The 20,555-nt window shown below is 30.9% G+C and overlaps 2 protein-coding genes across 2 annotated transcripts in view; one reads left to right on the top strand and one right to left on the bottom strand.

Moving 5' to 3' along the window:
* Nucleotides 1–1,413: 1,413 nt before the first annotated feature.
* On the bottom strand, nt 1,414–14,295 carry Mettl4 (Methyltransferase like 4). The gene is made up of 6 exons (XM_075359382.1): nt 13,865–14,295; nt 11,834–12,201; nt 8,911–9,287; nt 7,151–7,325; nt 5,631–5,808; nt 1,414–1,679 (listed from the first exon to the last, which is right to left on the bottom strand). The coding sequence occupies exons 2-6, from the start codon at nt 12,086–12,088 to the stop codon at nt 1,534–1,536; spliced, it is 1,131 nt and encodes a 376-aa protein (XP_075215497.1). The 5' UTR covers nt 12,089–12,201; nt 13,865–14,295; the 3' UTR covers nt 1,414–1,533.
* Nucleotides 14,296–14,386: 91 nt separating this feature from the next.
* The window catches only part of LOC142321361 (peroxisome biogenesis factor 2-like), a 60,401-nt gene continuing 54,232 nt past the window's right edge, over nt 14,387–20,555 (top strand). Inside the window, exon 1 of the mRNA XM_075359384.1 lies at nt 14,387–14,790. Coding sequence (XP_075215499.1) covers nt 14,749–14,790 — 42 coding nt within the window. The 5' untranslated portion in view covers nt 14,387–14,748. The remainder of the gene's footprint in view (nt 14,791–20,555) is intronic.

Raw genomic sequence — 20,555 nt, 5'->3', positions numbered from 1 at the left:
GTATTGCTTGAAGATATTTTGAATTTAGAAACACCTTATGAATTTTTTGTTATTTTTTTGATGATGAACTGATAAGTCACATTATTAAAGAAACAATGGGAATCAATAGATTTGAATTTAATAGAAGATTTTTTGCATATTAATAAAATGGAAACACTTCATTTCCTAAACACAAAAATCATAACAAATATTATGATAATTTTGATATAGCTGTGGTACCTCTTATGGTTTATATGGCAAAAAATGACATTTTCTGTGAGTACTGTTCAAAGAAATCGACTGCCAGAAATCAAATGAACAATGGAGACTGAATTAAAAATGAAAAGCAGGGGGTTTTCAGCTGAATGCTTCACTGGTTGGTACTGATTTATTCTGTGTTGCCTGGAAAGATAACAATCTTACCTTGTTACCTTACATTCAACTTTTGTTGGCGAGGAAAGAAAAGTGCCACGAAACAATAAAAAATATTCAAGAAGTTAATTGTCCTGAAGTTGTGGCTGTCTATAATCACCACATGGGTGGAGTGGAATAAATAAACTCTTATCTTGCGTTGCTATAAAATAAGAATGAGAACTACAAAATGGTACATGAGGATATTTTATCATTTACTTGATTTGACTGTTTGTAACAGCTGGTTACTTTATCACAGAGTTTATGCTGCTAAAAGCTGATCAAATACAATAATAACTGCTAAACTCAGAGAATAGAGTGCTATGACTTTATATGCAAATTATGGCAAGATTCAATGAAAAGAGGAAGTCCCATTGCAGAAATTGAGGCAGCTATCATAAAAAAGAAAGAGAACTAGTGTCAATGATTACTTTTGGTCAAAACTGGGGGAAAAACCAAAAAGATATTTTTTTTTTGTTTTAAACAAGATATATTTTTTCACTGAAAATAAAAAAAAAATCATGCATTGTACGGTTAAAACAATCTAGTTATACCAGAGGAAATACTTGAAATAAATTTTCTACTCTAACTTGATTGTTCATACTCAATCGGTATGATTGTGTAAAAAAATAAATCTATTTATATGTTTGTAAACCACTTCTGTTTATTTTTATTTGAAAGTACATTGTAGTACTCCAGATGTTTAACAAGCCTACTAACATTCTACTTAAGAACTGAACGATAACAGTTTATAATCAAGCACATCATTGGACTGTGCTGAATAACTATAATAAGTTTAAACCTTAATAGTGAATGTTTCCAATTTCTTTTTATAGTCAATTTCTGTTATGTTGCGCTGTCAGTTGATAAAGCATGACATTCCACGATGTTCTGTAGCATTTAATGTGTTAACAATACTTATGCTAATTCTACTATAAAGTAACTTCATTAGACAAGAAATGATAATCTGTTTAATCGTTAAATAGGATCAGGGCAATAATAATACTAACAAAATAACCACACTTAATAAAATGCTGAGCAATTACTCTGCTTAGTCTTTATTTCTTTAATTGTATGATTTATAAAATATCTCGTGCATATATTTATGTAATAATAAATACTACACATCATGATGCTTGCTATTCATGGAGTAGAAATTTTCATGTTGTAAAGACTTATATTTTGTAAACTCAAAACTTGATCACCACAGCTAGTCCATCCGGGTAGCAAATATCTTGCAAATAATTCCAAACATTTCGGTGTGTCATTCAAGTAACCGTTCATTAATTCTGTAACATTTATCACACATAAGCACAAAGATTACCTGTATTCTAAATGTACTCATAAAAATATTTACTACAAAAAAATTATTTAAAGATAAATTAGAACCTAAATAGTATTTTAATTACTGACTTAAGATATGATGATATGTTATTACAGTAAACCTTGAAATTTTTAGAATAATTTTCAATAATAAAAAAATCCACCTTAAATATTACATACTTGCTAATTTATCCAGTTTTAAGAATTTTGAAATTCTTTAAAAGATAACTTTAAAAATGCAACTATTTCCTGAAAATATCTTGATTTCTGTCAGTTCTATGAATTATGCTGATTTTTGAGATTATACATATATATATATATAATATTATATGAAATATAAATCACTAAAACACAGTAATTAGATAAGTTAAACTTACCATATTAATTTCCAATAACTAGTTTTGATGGTATCCCGCTTCTTCAGTTGGTATTAGATTCTATATCCGTTACATTAAAACATATTTTTTTAATTAATTGTTTGTCACTCTATTTGAAATTATGTTTAATATTTTGAACAGTATTTTGAGTATACATTTACATTACGAGCAAATTTACAAATTTGAAGATGCAGGATTCCACAAAAAATAGTTATTGGAGATTAATATGGTAAGTCTAATTACTGTATTATGCTGGTTTATATTTCATAAAAAATTTAATTTTATTAACACAGTGGTCCTTACTATCTAATAATTTAAAGAAAATAAAATTGTTGTTTATTTTTAAAGTCTGTTTATTTTAAAGTTCAACCAAGTATTCTTATTAATTATTATTCTTTTCTTTGATTAAAAGATATTGTAGTTTCAGTTTTATTTTAAATAGAAATCTTAGAAGGAAACTTATTGTGTCAAAAATTGGCACTGTACATTACAATATGGCTAGCACCATTTACTTGTTTCCTTTCTGACAATAGCAACAGCAATATATTTGTGTGAAAGTACATTGAATAACTGCTACATCATAACAGTTCAAAAAGTATACCTCTGAAAGCATATAAACTTGTGTTTTGTTTCAAAAGAAGCCGTTTTCTGCACGCTGACCGTTTCTGCATGATTATATTGGATTATGTTTACAAGGAGTGCTCGTGACAATCATTTATTTTGTCATGGTGCTACCATGAGAAAAGATAAAATCACTTGGCATGTTAAAAATAATAGACAAAAATCTGTTGGAATATCAGCAAGAAGTCGTTATTTATATTGTAATGTTTTCAGTGGTAATCTTATATATATATTGTGCTCAATATGAAAAGAATATAAAAGAAATATACCGATGCAACAAAGCTTCTGAAGGAAGTTTTTTAAAATAGATTCCGAGAATATTCCCACAAATTTTTATGAATACCAGAAAAAGTGTTTAGCTGTTTAAGGAAATACTGTTTTAAAGTACTAAGTAAAATATATAATGTAGGACATTTTTTGAAGATATCTTGGGTATCACTTAGATCTTTCTTCAATTTAAATATTATCAGCATCACAAGAAAATGGGCACTAATTTTTTCAAGAAACATTATTGTTTATATATCTAATTAATTATATTATTAGGAGGGTTATTTTTTTTCAAGGTCCGATCGGTCATGAAATTAAAACCATAATGAAAATAAAAAATTCTTTATTTGTAACAAGTACTTACATAGTTACATTATTTCTCTACATAGTCGCCACTCTGATTTAGACATTTGTTGCAGTGTGGTACCAACTTTCCAATACCCTCGTCATAGAATGGAGCCGCCTGTGTTTTCAGCCACGTTTCTACGCTGGTCTGCGGCTCGATGTCTGTGCCAAAATATTGTCCTCCTAGCCAGCGTTTCATGTGAGCAAGAGGTGAAAATCGAATGGAGCCAAGGCTGTATGGTGGGTGAACAAACACTTCCCAACGAAAACACTGCAGGAGCTTCTTTGTTACAGCTGCAGTGTGCGGCCGAGCACTGTCATGGAGAAAGACAATGCCTGATAACATTCCTCTCTGCTTATTCTGAATTGCCCTTTGTAGACGTTGAAGAGTCACGCAGTACGAGGCTGCAGTGATGGTCGTGCCACGTTCCATTAATGCCACCAAGAGAACTCCATTCCGGTCCCAAAACACAGTAGCCATACACTTTCTGTTGGAGAAGGTTCGCTTGAACTTCTATGGTTTACTGGGAGAATGAGAATGCATCCACTGTTTCGATTGTTCTTTTGTTTCTTCAGCTTCGAAATAGACCCATGTCTCGTCCCCTATGACAATTTTGTTCAAAAAATCTTCCCCTTCATTGTGGTAGCGCTGGAGAAACATTAGGGAGGCGTCCATTCTCATTGTTTTGTGATGGTTGGACAGCATCTTGGGAACCCATCTTGCACACAGTTTGCAGTACTGAAGTCTCTCACTCACAATGGTGTAGAGAGCTGACCTTGAAATTTCAGGAAACGAATCACTCAATACAAAAATTGTGAACCGACGATTTTCTCGAATTGCCTCATCCACTCACTCGCTCAACGAGATCATCGGTTGATCGCTTCCTTCCCTGACCGCCTACATCATGAACATCTGCATGTCCTGCTTTAAAGTTCCTGCACCATTATTGCACTTTGCTGTCACTCGAGGTTTCACCATACACATTACTTATTCGTCTATGAATTTCAGCCGCATTACACCCCTCATCCTGAAGAAATTGAATTACTGCACGCACTTCACACTTGGCGGGAGATGCTATTGTTGTAGACATGTTTACGTGCTAGCTGCATGTTCAGAACTAAACGAAGTGACGCGGCGTGATTGAAGGCCATACTAGAGATGCTGCACAACACATATGCGCAAAGGTTCATCCGATTTTTGTGCGGGTTTTTATTTCGCGACTGATCGGACCTTGAAAAAAATAATCCTCGTACATGCATAATCGTGAACCACTCACCAAATACACATTATATTATAAATATTCTACTTCAATTCATTACAACATTATGCATATGAATATTTTATTAAGTGTCAATGCACATACATATAACGTATTTATATTCACAAGTAAGAACAAAGTTGCCCAATTTTCATCATTTGACAACTGAACGACCTACTACCAGCACATTGAGTTCAATATGCAACTCCATTCTAAACAAAAAATCTTAAATCCTAAAACAAATCTACAACACTGTAAACCCAGGTGGAACCCCATAAGCCTTCCCCAATCCTCTCCTTTGCCAAGTAGACGATAAAGATTTCCACAACTGTCCATACGGCCTGGTCACCATACACATTAACTTTGCACAATCTGAGCGCATGGAAAGTGTCATTCAATTGTCCACACTCTGGGACACATACCACAACCTACCAGACCAAACCAAAATTAGTTTGTATACATACAGCAAACTAATTTACCTCAATAATGAACCATATCAGTGTGTCAAGAGAGCAGACAAATTTTTCAATATATGGAGCCAAATCAACTGGTACTTTTCTAAAACATCTGAAATATTTTATGTCTATATTTATGAAACAACTGCTCCAGTATTTACAACTATTGTTGCTTTTTTTTCTGTTGCAAACCAATTTCTTTCCAGTCAATTATATGTTATTATTATATGGTATTTGGTATGTTATTGGCCTGCATAATATCAGTTAAATTCTTTATGGAATAAAAACTGCATTAATTGTGTAATATTAAATAAATTCCTAGATATTCCTTTAATATAAAATTGTACTGCCCACACTATTATAACAGGGAATTATGTACTAAATTATATTCTGCAAATTGTCTATTTTATTTAACTGTTTTGTTAAGACATAAATATGTTACCATTAAGTTATAAAATAATTCTTTAACAGAAATGAACACTTACTGTATTCAGAACAGTATTTAAGAGCTTTAGACTCTACTGCACATCTGTTATCAAACATATCATCATCATCATCATTCAAAGCATTATTTGAAATTAACTACACTATACCTGATAGTGGTGGTTTATGCGAATGTATAGCGCTTGGTATGCTAATAATTATTTTCTTATCCTCAGGATTTTTATATGACTTACTACGTTCTGTTGCACAGGCAAAAACAATTCTTTCATAAGGTTGTTTGCCAGGAGGATCAGAAAATTCACAAACTGTTTCTCCTTTTTTAGTTACCTTAAACAAATGTTTTAAATTATTTAATTATTTTAATTATCATTTATACTAAGTTGTATAAGGTCTATTTAAAAATTATCTTATCATATGTATTCTCTAAAAGTATTTGAATGCAAACAATAAAACAGAGCAGAACACTATTGCCTAGGCTACAAGCGTGCTTTTTTGTTAACTCACTGAGTGCATCAGATATTGTCCAGCAGTCAGTTGTCCTGACAGCAGTTGTGGCCATTCCAAAGCAGGACACTATGGAAATTTTTTTATCAATGTAAGAATTGCTGTTTTATGTTGTCACAAAGACACTACTTCAAAGGAGACTATGATTGAAAGTCTACAAGTCTTCCGTTAGTAGACCATAGGTATTTTATTTCCTGTATAGCCTCTGGGAGTCACTGTCAGGTATTACTTCAGAGGATGATATGTATGAGTATAAATGAGGTGTGTAGTCTTGTACAGTCTCAGGTCGACCATTCCTGAGATGTTTCATTAATTGAAATCCAACCTCCAAAAAGCACTGGTATCCACAATCTAGTATTCAAATCCATGTAAATATAACAACTGCCTTTACTAGGATTTGAACTCTCGACTTTGAAATCAGCTGATTTGTAAAGATGCATTCACCACTAGACCAACCCGGTGGGTAACCATAGATATCAAGCAGATTTTAGTTCACTTCATATAATGCTAAAAGATATGCAATTTTTTCCTGAACTATTTTTAGATACTCTTTGAACACAAGTTATACAATTTAAAACCAAAATTTCATTTAAATCTTGAATATTATTTTATTTTATGTTGATGATAATGATAGTAATAATACAAGAAATTAATTATAGTTATGGCATTCAGAGAAGTATTTTACATAAATAAAATGTAAATAGTGTCTTCCTTATATAGAGGAGTAGTATAAGGTAGTTTAAGAAAAATATTTATAAAGTTTTCAAAATAAATTTTTTTACAATGAAACTTACTTGTAAACACATAACATAAATTTCATCACGATTATCTGCCTTCACAAGAATGCTCAACTTTTGATCAGATGCACATATAGTTAGTGCAAAAATGCTGAAGTTTAACAAATTTAAATGACAATATAAAATCATCTGATTTATATATAAATATATACAGAAACGTCTTTCTTTAGTTATAGTTCTGTATTTGAATGATAAATGATGATATTACACAGAGTTATGTACTGCTGACATTTACCTCTGTACTTAAAAATTTTTCTTCGTGAAAATAAACTATAGAAATCTATAAACAGTGTACCAAAAACTGTAGTTAATATATACAAATAAATTTAAAAATTGAAATTCAGTTAATTCTATATTAAAATGTTTACTTTAATCCAAAACCAAGTCGATACATATTTAATACTCCACGATGGAAATATATCATCAGTTAAAGCCTTCAGATGACTTGGAGAATTTGTACACCAAACTGCAACTAGCCCATCCTTTTCTAATAGCCTTTGCAGCGGTATTGATGAAATTTCTTTGTCATACATCATTTTATACCTAGAGTTAAAAATATAACAAATATGTAGTGAATTATTTTAAACATCTATTATTTCATATTTACATATAATAAATGTGTTTATTTACAGCACAACAGTTTTATCTGTGGCTATAATATATTTTTTTTTTACAAAAAAGGATAGAAATATAATTTCTATCCTTTATATACTACAATTATGTAGTGAATTCATTACAAATTAAAATTTAGTTATAGTAAAAAAGTTGAGTATATATAGCATGTAGCTATATATATATATATATATATATACCTGACCTGACCTTATGTATGCGTATTAAAAAAAAAAAGAACAAAGTAGAAGATACTTTTATGCCTTCCACAAACCAGTGAAACATATTCAGTGATATAACGGCAAGCATTCCATGTTGCTATGGCAACAAAATCCACACATTTATTCACAAAAAAACATCAGTTCCATAAAAATGTTTGTGGAAAATGTATTCATCACCAGATGAATACGTTTTTATAAAGATTTTTTCCTTCATGATTATTTGTTGTTTAATAAATGAAATCGGGCCAGTAAGAGTTTTGTAACAAGTGTTTCTACTTTTTGCTTATTATATGGAACGCTTAAACATTGTTATTATCTATTATTTTACATCTATTGTCTATTACATATATCTAACATGCAATTTTTTTTTCAATAAAATTCTAAATTAATAAATCATTTTATAAACAACAGTTTTATTTATATTACAGAAATTTTTGTTTTTTGAACTGAAGAAATGATATCTGCCAGACTCTTACCGTATGGTTTACAATTTCATTGTAATTTTTTTTGGATTAAGAATACCACTATTATTTTAATCGTTATTATGAAATTATTATAATTACAAAGTTTTATTTACGTACTTTACTTATTAGGTACAATTTTTATATTTGTTACTTCATATTTATCTATACTGACATTATTTATTCATTGAAGATGAAAATTTGTGAATTAAATTATGAAATTATGGGAATGTTTTATTTATGATCAATAATTAAATATATTTTTATTCATTTTAAGGAGGAATGATAATATTTTTTAAGATTTAACAAAGAATATAGAATGAACAGTGTCTGTATTGATAAACATTTTAAACCTAATCACAAATGACATTATAACTGACTTTTTCCTTATATTTTGTAATCCTTATGCATATTGTCAGATAAAATTGGATATTAAAGCACAATTTCTATCAACTTTTCGCCTAGCAAATACACTTTACTTTTTAAAAATAAGTGTTTCTTATGTATCAAAAGTATTCAAAACAATGAAATAAATTTGCAGTAGGTTTAATGGTCATAAGACTGCATTCTCAATGCTAGACAGCCGTGGTGATCTAAAGAGGAACATAATCTGCCTTGTATGAAGGCCCTAACAAATTGAAGGCTGTGGAAATTTTTTTCTGTTCCTGCAAACATTACATGTTGCTTTTAATGCTGAGTAGAAAATAAGGAGTGTGACTAAATATTATTCATTTAAACTACTTTTATAAGACCTTTCAATGCAGTTTTTCAGAGATGATACATATTGACAAAATTAAAAAATATATATAATAATAAACCAAATGTAGTACTCGCCCTTCTTCTTCTTTCTTTTTTCTCTTTCGTCTAATATACTTATTCCACCAAGGTGGATCTAATAGAATGAAATCAAATTTTATATCTTCAGAGATTTTGCTTGGTAAATCCAAAATGTTACAGTTGAAAAACTGACACATCGCTGGTATAATATACGTTTTATTATCGATTACAACTATGATCGCAGTACTATTCTCATTTTTACCGTTAAATACTTGTACGATTGAATCTTTTGAAATATTTTCAAAGTGACTCTTGCTTGCACTTCTTGCTTCAACATTATTGGTTACATCGATTACAGAATCCAAGCTAAACAACTTAGTTTTTACAATTTCATTGGCTGTAACTTCATGAAAAATTGATTTAATAAATTTTACCTGTAACAGAAAAATATTACTATCAAATTAATTATAAACAGAAAAGCACTATTTTACCCAAATACACATATTAATTTACTTTGAAAGCTTGCTTAACTTTTTTTATTTATAAATATGTTTCAGTTCAAGTAACTTTAGTAAGTAGGCCCTTTTGCAATAATTTTACCTGAAAATTCTTCAAATTATATACATGTAAACAACAATTCAGAGCTGTACATACTGCAAAAATAATGTGTTAAACTTATTTAGTTTTACGTATTTTTTGTTAATCATATGCACTTCTATAAAATACTTCAAGGCAATATATTATTATTAGGATGAAGTTTCCAGCTTCAAGTAAATATCTGTAAAAACTTTATTTCAACTTTTCATCTTCTTTATATATAATTTATAAAGACCAATTTAAAAATCTAAACCTGTCATGTGCTTACATTTACAAATACACTAACTATTTTTTTATTTTTATAAAATAAAAGCGAAAAAAATAAACTGTTATTTATCCCTAAAAAATAACAATTTTCACTTGTACCAAACAAAAAACAGGAACATTTTTGTGTAGAACTATCAGCATGTAAGTTGACACAAAAACCACTAGCATTCAGCAAACATTTAGCATGGTAGTAGGCTGACTGAAAACAATGCTAGTTTAATATAGATGATATTAATATCCAAAAATAAAACTGGATATTTGCTCAGCTTCTGAGAAAAGAGCTTGTTATGTTTCAGTTTCCATTTTTAATAAATTACCTAATGATTAAATGTTTTACAAGCAAATCAATTTGAAATTAAATTATTTTAATTTAGATAAGTAGTATTGATATACTGATGATTCTTTTAAACTAATACTAATTAGATAAACTTGAATTTCTGTTTTTCAGTTAAAGCCTTTAAAAATTTATTTTATTCAATTCTGATTTTATTTTGTTATTAACTTCAAATATTTGCATCATAATTATTTTAAATAATTATATTTTTATGAACTAATATGGATTACAATTATTTAATTACACACACGTTCCTGCATGCACACACACTGTTAATAAAGTAAGGAACCCATAGATAGCTTTTCAATCACTAAACAAAGAAAAATTTAATTTATCAAATGCTGCTACATTGAAACAATCTATTTTTTATAACAGACTACTACAGACCCTAGCCCCTATGGCAGGCAACTTAAAAAATAATGAAATTGGTAAGATTGTGACTATTTAAATATATTTAAAGATACACAGACAAAAATTTTTAAGTAACTTCAACCAAAATGGTGGTCATTTTACACCAAGTTTTAGTGTCTAAGGTACATTGTAAATAACTGATCAACAATGAAACATTAAAAAAAAATTTATCAAATACCTAAAAAAAAATCAACTTTTTTTCTATTAGACCACCACTACTAGAGATGTACTGAGTACTTTTTATTTTATCATACTGACTGTTAATGTTTACAATTAACCAAATTAAAAAAAAAAAATAAGGAAGTTCTCAATTTAACCCAATTTCTGATATATGTTCAATCTTTATTTATACCAAATATACTGAATTTTTCACTAGACTTCTAGTTTGGATTTTCTTTTACACTTCAATGGAACATAATTGCTTGACAGTTTTACTTAAAAAATATATTTATTATTTATTTTATCATCATCATTTAGTATTGGATTTTTATAGCATATTAACATATGGCCTGAAATTATTCTGATATTTAAAATAAATACATCCAAAAACTTAAAGTAAATCGGTTGAAAAATTGAGATAAAAAATAATAATTTTATTTTTGTATTTTAAACAAGTTCATAGTTGTTAGCAGTTACCTGTATTCCTTTTATTTTTACTGAAGTGAAGGATTCTTACCTTTGCCATTTCTTGCCAATTAGTTTCCAATACATGAGAATGTTTTTAGGCCAAGGCCAACTCTCATTTTTTAAATAACAATAAAAATTTAAAAAATTATAGTAAAACCAGATGCTTTAAAAAGTAAAAACCAATACTAGTCAGCGTTTCATTAAATTTCAATATATGCATTTAAAAATTTAAGCTTATTTTTAAAATAAGAAACTAATATTAACTAGAGACTGAATATGATTAAAGCTCCAAACAGCACGAGCAGGAAACAACTGTACAATAAACAAAATGGACACATACTAATACGTGCAGAAGTGTTTTAGAAATAGATTCTGAAGTGAATTTTAATTTTCTTTTTTTTAGTATTAAAATCTTAGGCATATTACATACATATTTTAACAAAAATGAGATGGATGAAATGATACATGAAAAATGCCAGATATCCTTGCAGAGATTCAAACCCAAGGTTACTATTCTAGAAGCCACCATGGTAACTACTGCAGTCAGTCGAGTTGAACTCCAATCAACCTATTGCTAGATAATGCAGTATATAGTTATGTTTAAATGCTTCAGTTCAAATGCATGGTATAAAAAACAAATCACTGTTAATTTAATTATTCTTAGCTATGTAACCATAATAAACTACACTCTAATACACTTAGATTATCCTATTTTAGTTCTAAAATCAGTTTAAAATAAATTACTTCATGATATGTAAGGTTAACTTCTGAATTATTTTTCTTTCTCTTCTTTTTATTCCTTGAGCAATGTAAATTTTTCAAACAATGATGATTGTGTAACTGAACATCTCGTAAATACGGACTTACAATATTAAATAAATCACTCTTTAGTGAGAAGCTATAAAATTCTGTAGAACCTTTTGTCTCCTTGTAAATATAGTCAATATAGCGTTCATGTGATATAATACATCCATTTTTACCAAAATACAAAATACTCATCTCTTTTTAAAAGAATAAATAAATAGCTTTTGAGTTTGTTCATGTGTATTCCTATATGCTAATTTTTGGAAGATGTAAAAATACAAGTAGAAACATAAAATAAATATTTCAACCTGAAACAAATAAATTTATAATTTGACAGATTACAGTAGCATATAATGGTGAATTTAAAAAAAAAAAATTGCATAAACCTGAATTTTCTGTAATTTTGTTTAACAAATTCTTAAGTATCCAGTATAATAAGAAAACAGTAAATAACATTTTTTTTAATACACATTAGATATATTCAAACTGTCCTCCCCTTCTGTTCTTATGCAGCATTCATGGTAACATTTAACAACTGAATTACACAATTATTCTAATACAATTTTGTTCCAATTTATACAATCAACTTTTAGATGAAGTAATTCTGGCTATAACAAACTACATTTCCTTTGCTATCTTTCATAAATTTGTTCTGGGTATTTACAAGCTAACGTAAGTCTTTTCAGTTTATGTTTGAGAGCACCTTTATTAATGTCTCTAAAATATTTTTTTTTGTTTTCTGTGCAAATAGTTCTAGGTCTTTCTGATTACAGGCCACCAGCACTTTCCAGTTTCATATTCAACTTACAACAAATGTAAATATTAATTGGTTTGAAGTGTAGAATTAGGAAAGTTCACAAGAATTTCTCCACGGTTGTCAGAAGTATCATTATTATTTTACCACCAACACTAAAAACCTTGTTTTGTGTACTTAAACACCATTAATCTATCTGTGACATGCACAAAAATGTACTAAAAAAGCTGAACAGTATATTTGTCAGTTGAGTACTATCAATTTCAAAACCAAAATTTATCATGTTACAGAATTTAAATTTGCATGCATGGAAACCAGACCTTTAGACCAAAATATATTTTTCATACACACACGTATATTATTTAAATACATAAAATAAAAATACACAAAAAAATTATAAAAACAATACAAATAAATTTCTTCTAATAAATATATTTAATATATATATTTTTTTATATATATATATATTTTTTTTTTTTTTTTTTTTTTTTTATTAGCAAATGATTTATTATTAGAGATGCTTAGTAAAGTTAATTAATGTATTTTACATGTTCTGCTAAGTTCTACAAATCTGACACATTTAGCAAAATTAACCTCTCAATTATTATATTACATCTGCGCTTTAGATTAGCTATATTACACAATAATACAAATCATTTACAGACCTATACCCAACAGCCCAGATGATTATCAAAATAAGAAAAGCAATGATATATCTTCTTGTAGTTCATTTTTATAATGACATATTATCTTATCATATTGGACTAACAAAATGTAAAATAAATATTGTACTTCTTATATACCCAGAATTGCTCTTACAGACTTTATATACAAAAGTAGATCCACTAATGGCTGAATCAAGAGCAATATTGTCATGCGACAATAAAATAATTTATAGGTTAACAGTAATAAAAACAAAAACTTGTCAATAATGTTACTCACAGTTACTACACACTATGATAACATTTTTAAGATCAGCATAGAATGGCTAGCCAAATATAAAACAACGGTAAATTCTACTGTTGATTAGTCTTTTTTTTTATTCCATATTCTTAAGTATTTTAAAAATAAGTTTTTCATGAAAACATCCAATATTATTACAATAACAACATTAATAAGATATAACTGAAGCTAACGCTGTTTACATAAACAAGCTGAAAAAAATATGCATATATTTTAACAGAAAGAAAATTTACACTTATACTAAGGCTACTTACTTTTTATGTTTGATAATACATTCTTTATATCCAATTACTATTAAACGAGTGGCTCAATGAATTGACTACCTTAAAGTACTTCATTAGCTTCCAATGGTTTTTTTTTATTGGACAATTATATCCTTTGCTGTCTACACCTCAAATAACAGTCCAAAAATGTGTACACGTCTTCATAAAACATAACGCCAATTTACTAATAAGATTATAGTTTTCACAGGTAAACAATAACATAACCTCATTTTATCGGCTCACTTATATATTAGCACAATGCGATAAAGCAATTGGCATTTACATCATTTTATGTTTGTTTCGGTTAATGAAGATTAAAATGCAGTATTACCTTGATTAAATATATTACACATGGAAATAAATTATACTTATCAAGTTATCTATTTAAGAGTACCTCACATGGCTTCACAATACACATCGCCGTCATTTAAAACGACGTTATTTCGATATGTAAAAGTGTATTGTTCTATCGATAGGATTTAAACCGATAAACACTGGAAATTGCCTCTTTTCATCTTAACGTTTTCACAAAAAATATTGATGAAATTATCAAATTTTATACTCAAACCCGATAGAAAGTTTTTCTACGTATATACTTTGGGTAATTAGTAGTTTTTCTTTCATATGTATATTGCTTTGCTGCAGAAATAGTTAATGAACATTTTTCGGCAAGGACTTACTGGAATGCTTTATTTTTCGGTTGGGTAGCAACCTGGCCTTCATAATTGCGATTCTCAACTAAAATTAATTTATTCTAATCGGTTTGAGATGACAATGTAACATTCCGAAGTGAAGGTACCAGAGAATAATTAAGTTACAAATATTTCAGAAAATTACGCTTCTTGATCTTAAAAAGTTGAAGATTTATTTCTAAAATGGCAGAAAGTTACGAAAAACGAGCAACAAGAGTTACTTTGGTAAGGTTAACGTCTTACTATTGTTAATTATTAAGGTGCATGTTAGGATACTGTTTAATATGCGATAATCTTCATTCTTGTTATTCCATAACCTAACCTCATTTTTTGTGTAACTATTATTTATTTTTTAATTAAGAAATATTAACGAGAGGTTTTTTATATTGGTTCTTTTTGAATATAATTTAACGCTAGAAAGATATAACTACTTTCCTACATATTTTTTTAATCAGATTGGATAGGATTTATTAAAATTTATAACTGCAATTTAAAATCCAAAGGAATAAAAGGTCAAATTAAGAAACTGTAGTAACTTTTTTGGTTTTTTGTAAAAGTTTTGGATTGAATATAGGTACCTTTTTAGATTTGTATTGATCAAACCCAAACAGATAGAATAATTTGTGGTTAACAAGATTTTTCATGAGTGCTGTGAAAAGGAGGAAGAGGAAACAACATTTGTGTCTAGATATTACATAGACTGTTATAGTTGTGGTACAGAAAGGTTCTGGGCATTGATTTAATGCATGTGAAAAAAATAATTTAATAATCTGGTTAATAAAATCCCACATGAATTATATAATTCATATATACATGTATATACATTCATTATAATTCTTATATGTATACATATAAACACATTTATTATAAAGTAATATATATATATATATTAAAGTCTTTTATATTAGTATGATGTGTATATATATATATATATATTGTACACATATAATTATATATAACCTTTTGAAAATTCAAGTAATTCATCTACATATTGACCACTGTGCTGATTCAATTCAAAAAACAACAACTTCGCCACCAAATGCAGTAATAGAAAAAACATAGTAACAAAAAAAAAACATCAGTTATTCCAGTAATGGACGTGGAATCATGTAGTTGTTAGAAATTTTGTAGTTTTTAGAGTTTTTATTTTCTAAATTTTTTATTTCTTTTTGATTTGTTTATGTAATTATAAAATTATTGATGGAATTGTAGAGTCAACTATTGGTATTAATTTTTTTTTAGATTTTTCTGTTATTATGGTGTTAAGTTTTTTTTTAATATATATACAGAGGGGTCCATAAAAACTAACTGTTTGTAGTTAAATAATACATGTATCAAACAAAAAGACACTCATTAATCTTATGTGTAGTAAGGTATTAAATTTATCATGGTAGGCGGAGCTGGCAATTTATGCCACGCGTGCATGGGTGGTTGGTGGTGGAACAAGCCAGTCATATTAGTCAGTGCAGCAAAAGACAGTCGAGTAGCAACAATAGCTGAGATTTGCTTATTGTATCTTGAATGCAAGGTTTAACTGAAATGGTACTGTAAGTATGAGAACATTAATGAGATACTACAACAGTGGCAGAGAGAGTTTGGAACAAGGAAAGATTTGACCGATCATGGACAGCTAAAGGTTCAGCGTCCAGTGCTGTGGTGTTACAACATTTCACCAGATCATCGCAAAAATCAGTGAACCAGGGAGCACACGAAAGTGAGATGAGCCAGTCAAGTGTAAGATGCATTCTGAAGAATGTAAAGTGTACATTCCAAGACTGCTACATGCTATGAATAAGGACAACCCAGAAGATCAAAGGCTGGAGTACCGTGAATGGTTTTAGCACAGTTGGTGAGGATGAGGAATTTACAGGGAGGTTTGTGTGGATTGATAAGTTGATAAGCTTGAAGCGTAATTCAAGTTTAACATACTGTGAACCACCACAATTATGTCTACTGGGCTTCTGAAAATCCTCACACTCATTGGTTTGCTTGACATTTCTCCCGCCACCACTCCATTCGGTCACCCTAAAGCATAAGACAAAATGTCTGTGCCACAAACGGCTACTGAGCCTTGAAACAGTCTTGCGACCAGTGTCCTAACTAGCTCCTAGAGCTAACCTAAAAGAGTGAGCAGAATAAGTGTGGTATCATACATCATTCGCTTGCGTGTCTCACCGTCCACTTGTCATATATCACCAAAATAGGTAGGCGCATCCCGTCAACTACTAATATATAATAACATATATGACTATCGACAATTAAATTTATCTTGTCAGATAAAATTCGCTGCAACGCCTAAGCCGCTGAATGCCAGCAAGTACCTGTCCACCATTAAAGCGCTTGGAGCCTTAATCTGGCTGGTAGCCAGCCATATTTCTCGGTTAGCTTCCTACAACAGCATGATAGGAATCTTTTCCCTTAGATAAACTACTGATGTCGGCTGAACAAAGCAACCGCATCAAGGAACTCCCACACGGTCTGACAATGCGGCTCTCACCACATTGACTAGCCGCTTGTGAGTGGCCAATTTTCCCCTTGACCTCTAAGTTCCAGGCTGGCCCGAGTTCTGGCCCCCCCAAGAGCTGTGCAGTCGAACATCATGTGTTCGTTTGACTGGACCTCCCAGCAGACACAGCTCATTAGCTGCCAGGCGGAACCGAAACAAATATTGGTTTAAATTTACATGGTTGGAGAGCACTCGGGCTCCCGTTGCCCTGAAAAACGAAGAAGAGGCATACCATCCTCCCAAATCCTTTATAAACTTATACAAGAATCTACTCTTAGTAGTGGCGTGCCATTTTTGCTGCCATGCTTTTATCGCGAGGCTGTAAAGCCTCCTGCGCAGGCGGGAGATGGGCAAGTGTTCGAAATTTAGAACCGGTGCATTGAGATCACCGTTCCGCTCCGGTTTAGACCCAGTTAGAAACCGCATCCCAAATACCTCGTCCTCCTGCCTCTTCCCAATTTCCACATGGCCGCCCGAATTTTCAGCACTAAATCTATTGGGACACCCTTTCCCAATACGGTAATAGCCTCGTAGGTGGTTGCTTTAAAAACACCATTGCATACAATTAAGGATCTCCGCTGGGCACTCTTAAATTTTAAATAAGTGCTCGATTTCTTTTCAACCTATGCGCCAAAACGGACGCCGCGTAAGAGGTCATACTCTCGAAGACACCTCCGTACATCATGTACAAATGACGGCCCGACAGCCCGTAATCCTTTCGAGCAATCCTTCTAAGCTTATGCATCACAGAGACGACGTCTTTTCCCGCTACTTGCACAGTGTGGTTGCTAAACAGCACCTTTTCAGCAAACAAAACACCTAAGTACTTATGAACTCAAATTCCCGCTAGCTTCATACCTCTCACACCTAAGGGTCCCAGATGCATCATCGGAGCGTCCCGACTAACCCTCATTCTTGCATATGAAGGAGCCAGAACGTCCTCTGCATCCAGGCTGCCTTCCCGGACATACTCGGCGACCACATTCGCCCTCTTTTCTTAACACAACACCAACCCCAGCACACCCCCTGTGGCTTACCTTTCCACGTGCGTGCCTCTGCATCGCACATACCCTACACCACCTTTTCCTTCCTACTTTCACACAAATGACAAGCAACCCTATTCTACAATTACACCCAAGCCCTACGCTTGAAACCCTCAAAAACAAACAAACAACACAACATACCAAATTATCAACTAGCATACAAACTACCGACTAAACCCAACTGCATGGAGCACCACCTGGCTCCCTCTGAACGTCCAGCATGGTTGGTCACCTGCCTTGCAGCGGCGCCTCCTCTACCAGTCGCTGCTCGTCGGACTTGTCCCGCAATATCCGAGTCACCAAGGATTCCACAGCATCCCACTCTCGCCTTCCCCGGAGCATGTAGCCCACCACATTATCCACAGTCAACCACGTGGTCCCACCTGACGCATTCGAAGAAAGTGTGGTGGGCCGTGTCTTCTTCACAGCAATACAGACACTCCGGGGAGTCCCGTCTCCCAAACCTGTGGTGGTATGCCATGAAATCTCCGTGGCCCGACAGAAATTGGGTGAGATAGTATCCCACTTCCCCAAATTCCCGCCGGACCCATGGCCCGATATCCGCGACAAATCGCCTGGGCCACTGACCCTTACCCTACCTACCTACCTACCTATACACACCTAAACAGACCTACACCACCTTTCTCTTTTCCCTTTGGGAATTTCCCAAAGGGAAATTCCAAGATGGCGGCGGCCGCCATATTGATGCAGTATGCCCATTCTCTCCTACGAGACTGAAACCGATGATTTTTACGTCGACATGCGAGGCGATGATCTGTTTCACCATTTCGATACGTCAGATTGTCCGATAGACCATCCGAATCTCCTTGAAAAATAAAAATGTACTTTGTAAATTTAGACGAAGTAAACGGTAATCAAATCGATGAATTTATCGGGTTGACATCGAAAATCTACACATTTAAAACAACAAACAAAAAACACGAAAGAAGCAAAAGGTGTAAAAAAAACATATAGTCCAAAAACGTATTACGTTTGACGAGTATGAAGCATGTCTTGACGATTCAGATTTGGAAACTTACAAGACTATCACACTGTTTAGAACGAACAAACACACAATAAACACTTTAGTTACAAATAAATTGACGCTGTTGTACTATGACGACAAAAGGATGGCCATAGATAACATCAATTAGACTGGCTTGGGTTCATTACAATATACCGTTAGAATTGAGACGTTATATGAAAAAAATAAATAAATAAAAATTAGCCTACATCCATTTTATTAGCACAATCGATTTTGTTAATTAATTTAGTTTTTTTAATATACGTTAATTTAGTTTCCTAAAAAATACTACAACTAGATTGTATTTTATTATTTTCAACCACGACACAATTACGAGACGGAGTTGACGTAAATCTACATTTCATACAAAACGAATACATTACATCTCTAAAATATGTACAACTTAATATGGAACATCAATACCACATGTTTACTCTACATCATGATAATTATGTCAATTAGACGTTTTTTCATAGTCTTATATGTTATATAAACTTTTTTAGAATTATTAATTCATTCAAATCTGATAGTGTAAGATCATTGAACCTTTGAGGTAAAAATATTTTTCCAAATCCTTCAATTGATGTAATAATTTGTATCATCAGTTTTTGTCTTTATAAACTCGACTTTTTCAGTTCTATAACGCCTATTATGTATCTTTTCTTTAATATTTTTAATATTATTACAATAATTTAAACTATTCAATTTATCGAAAATATTAGACATTTTTACTAATCTATATAATAATTAAATTAATATTTTATTGATGTAAAAAATTTTTTAAATTTTTATTTAGAGATAATAGATGTATGCTAACGGGAATTCTTCTCATTATATATGGCTGTCAATCATTCATTATAATAATTGTCTTTTTTTATTTTCAATGAAAGGTAGATATTATTTATAGCATTGACCTTTGATCTCTATAATACAAATTAAACATTTTCAACTTATCATAAATTCACAACCTCTGTATTCGAGTAATAATAACAATAAAAAATAAAACATCTATTATAAAACATCACTCAAATCTATCCACGAATTGTATCTTTTATCAAAACCTAACCATTTTACATAGGCTCTGTCATTTTTTCGTCCGAGTATTTTCTCAATTTGATATACATCTTTGTTTGGTTTTTTGTAGTTCGTGTTGATAAAAACGTCCTTTTATGAGTTCATTTCGTGAATTAATTAATTCATATGTTACAGGACATGATTCTGAGTGAACTATGTGTATTTAAATATTTCATTCGTTCAATTTGGTAGATAACCCTTTTCAAATACTTTTTTATGTTTACTTATACGAACATGATCACCAACATTACATTTAATTTTTACAACTTTTTTCTATCATATTTTTTACTTAGATTTGCCAATACTTGTGATTCGTTGTTTTTATTCACATCCTTAGGTTTAA

Source organism: Lycorma delicatula, chromosome 3, assembly GCF_047948215.1.
Source record: "Lycorma delicatula isolate Av1 chromosome 3, ASM4794821v1, whole genome shotgun sequence".
Lineage (NCBI taxonomy): Eukaryota > Metazoa > Arthropoda > Insecta > Hemiptera > Fulgoridae > Lycorma > Lycorma delicatula.
Note: the sequence above shows the minus strand (reverse complement) of the source record. Positions and strands in the feature narration are given on the sequence as shown.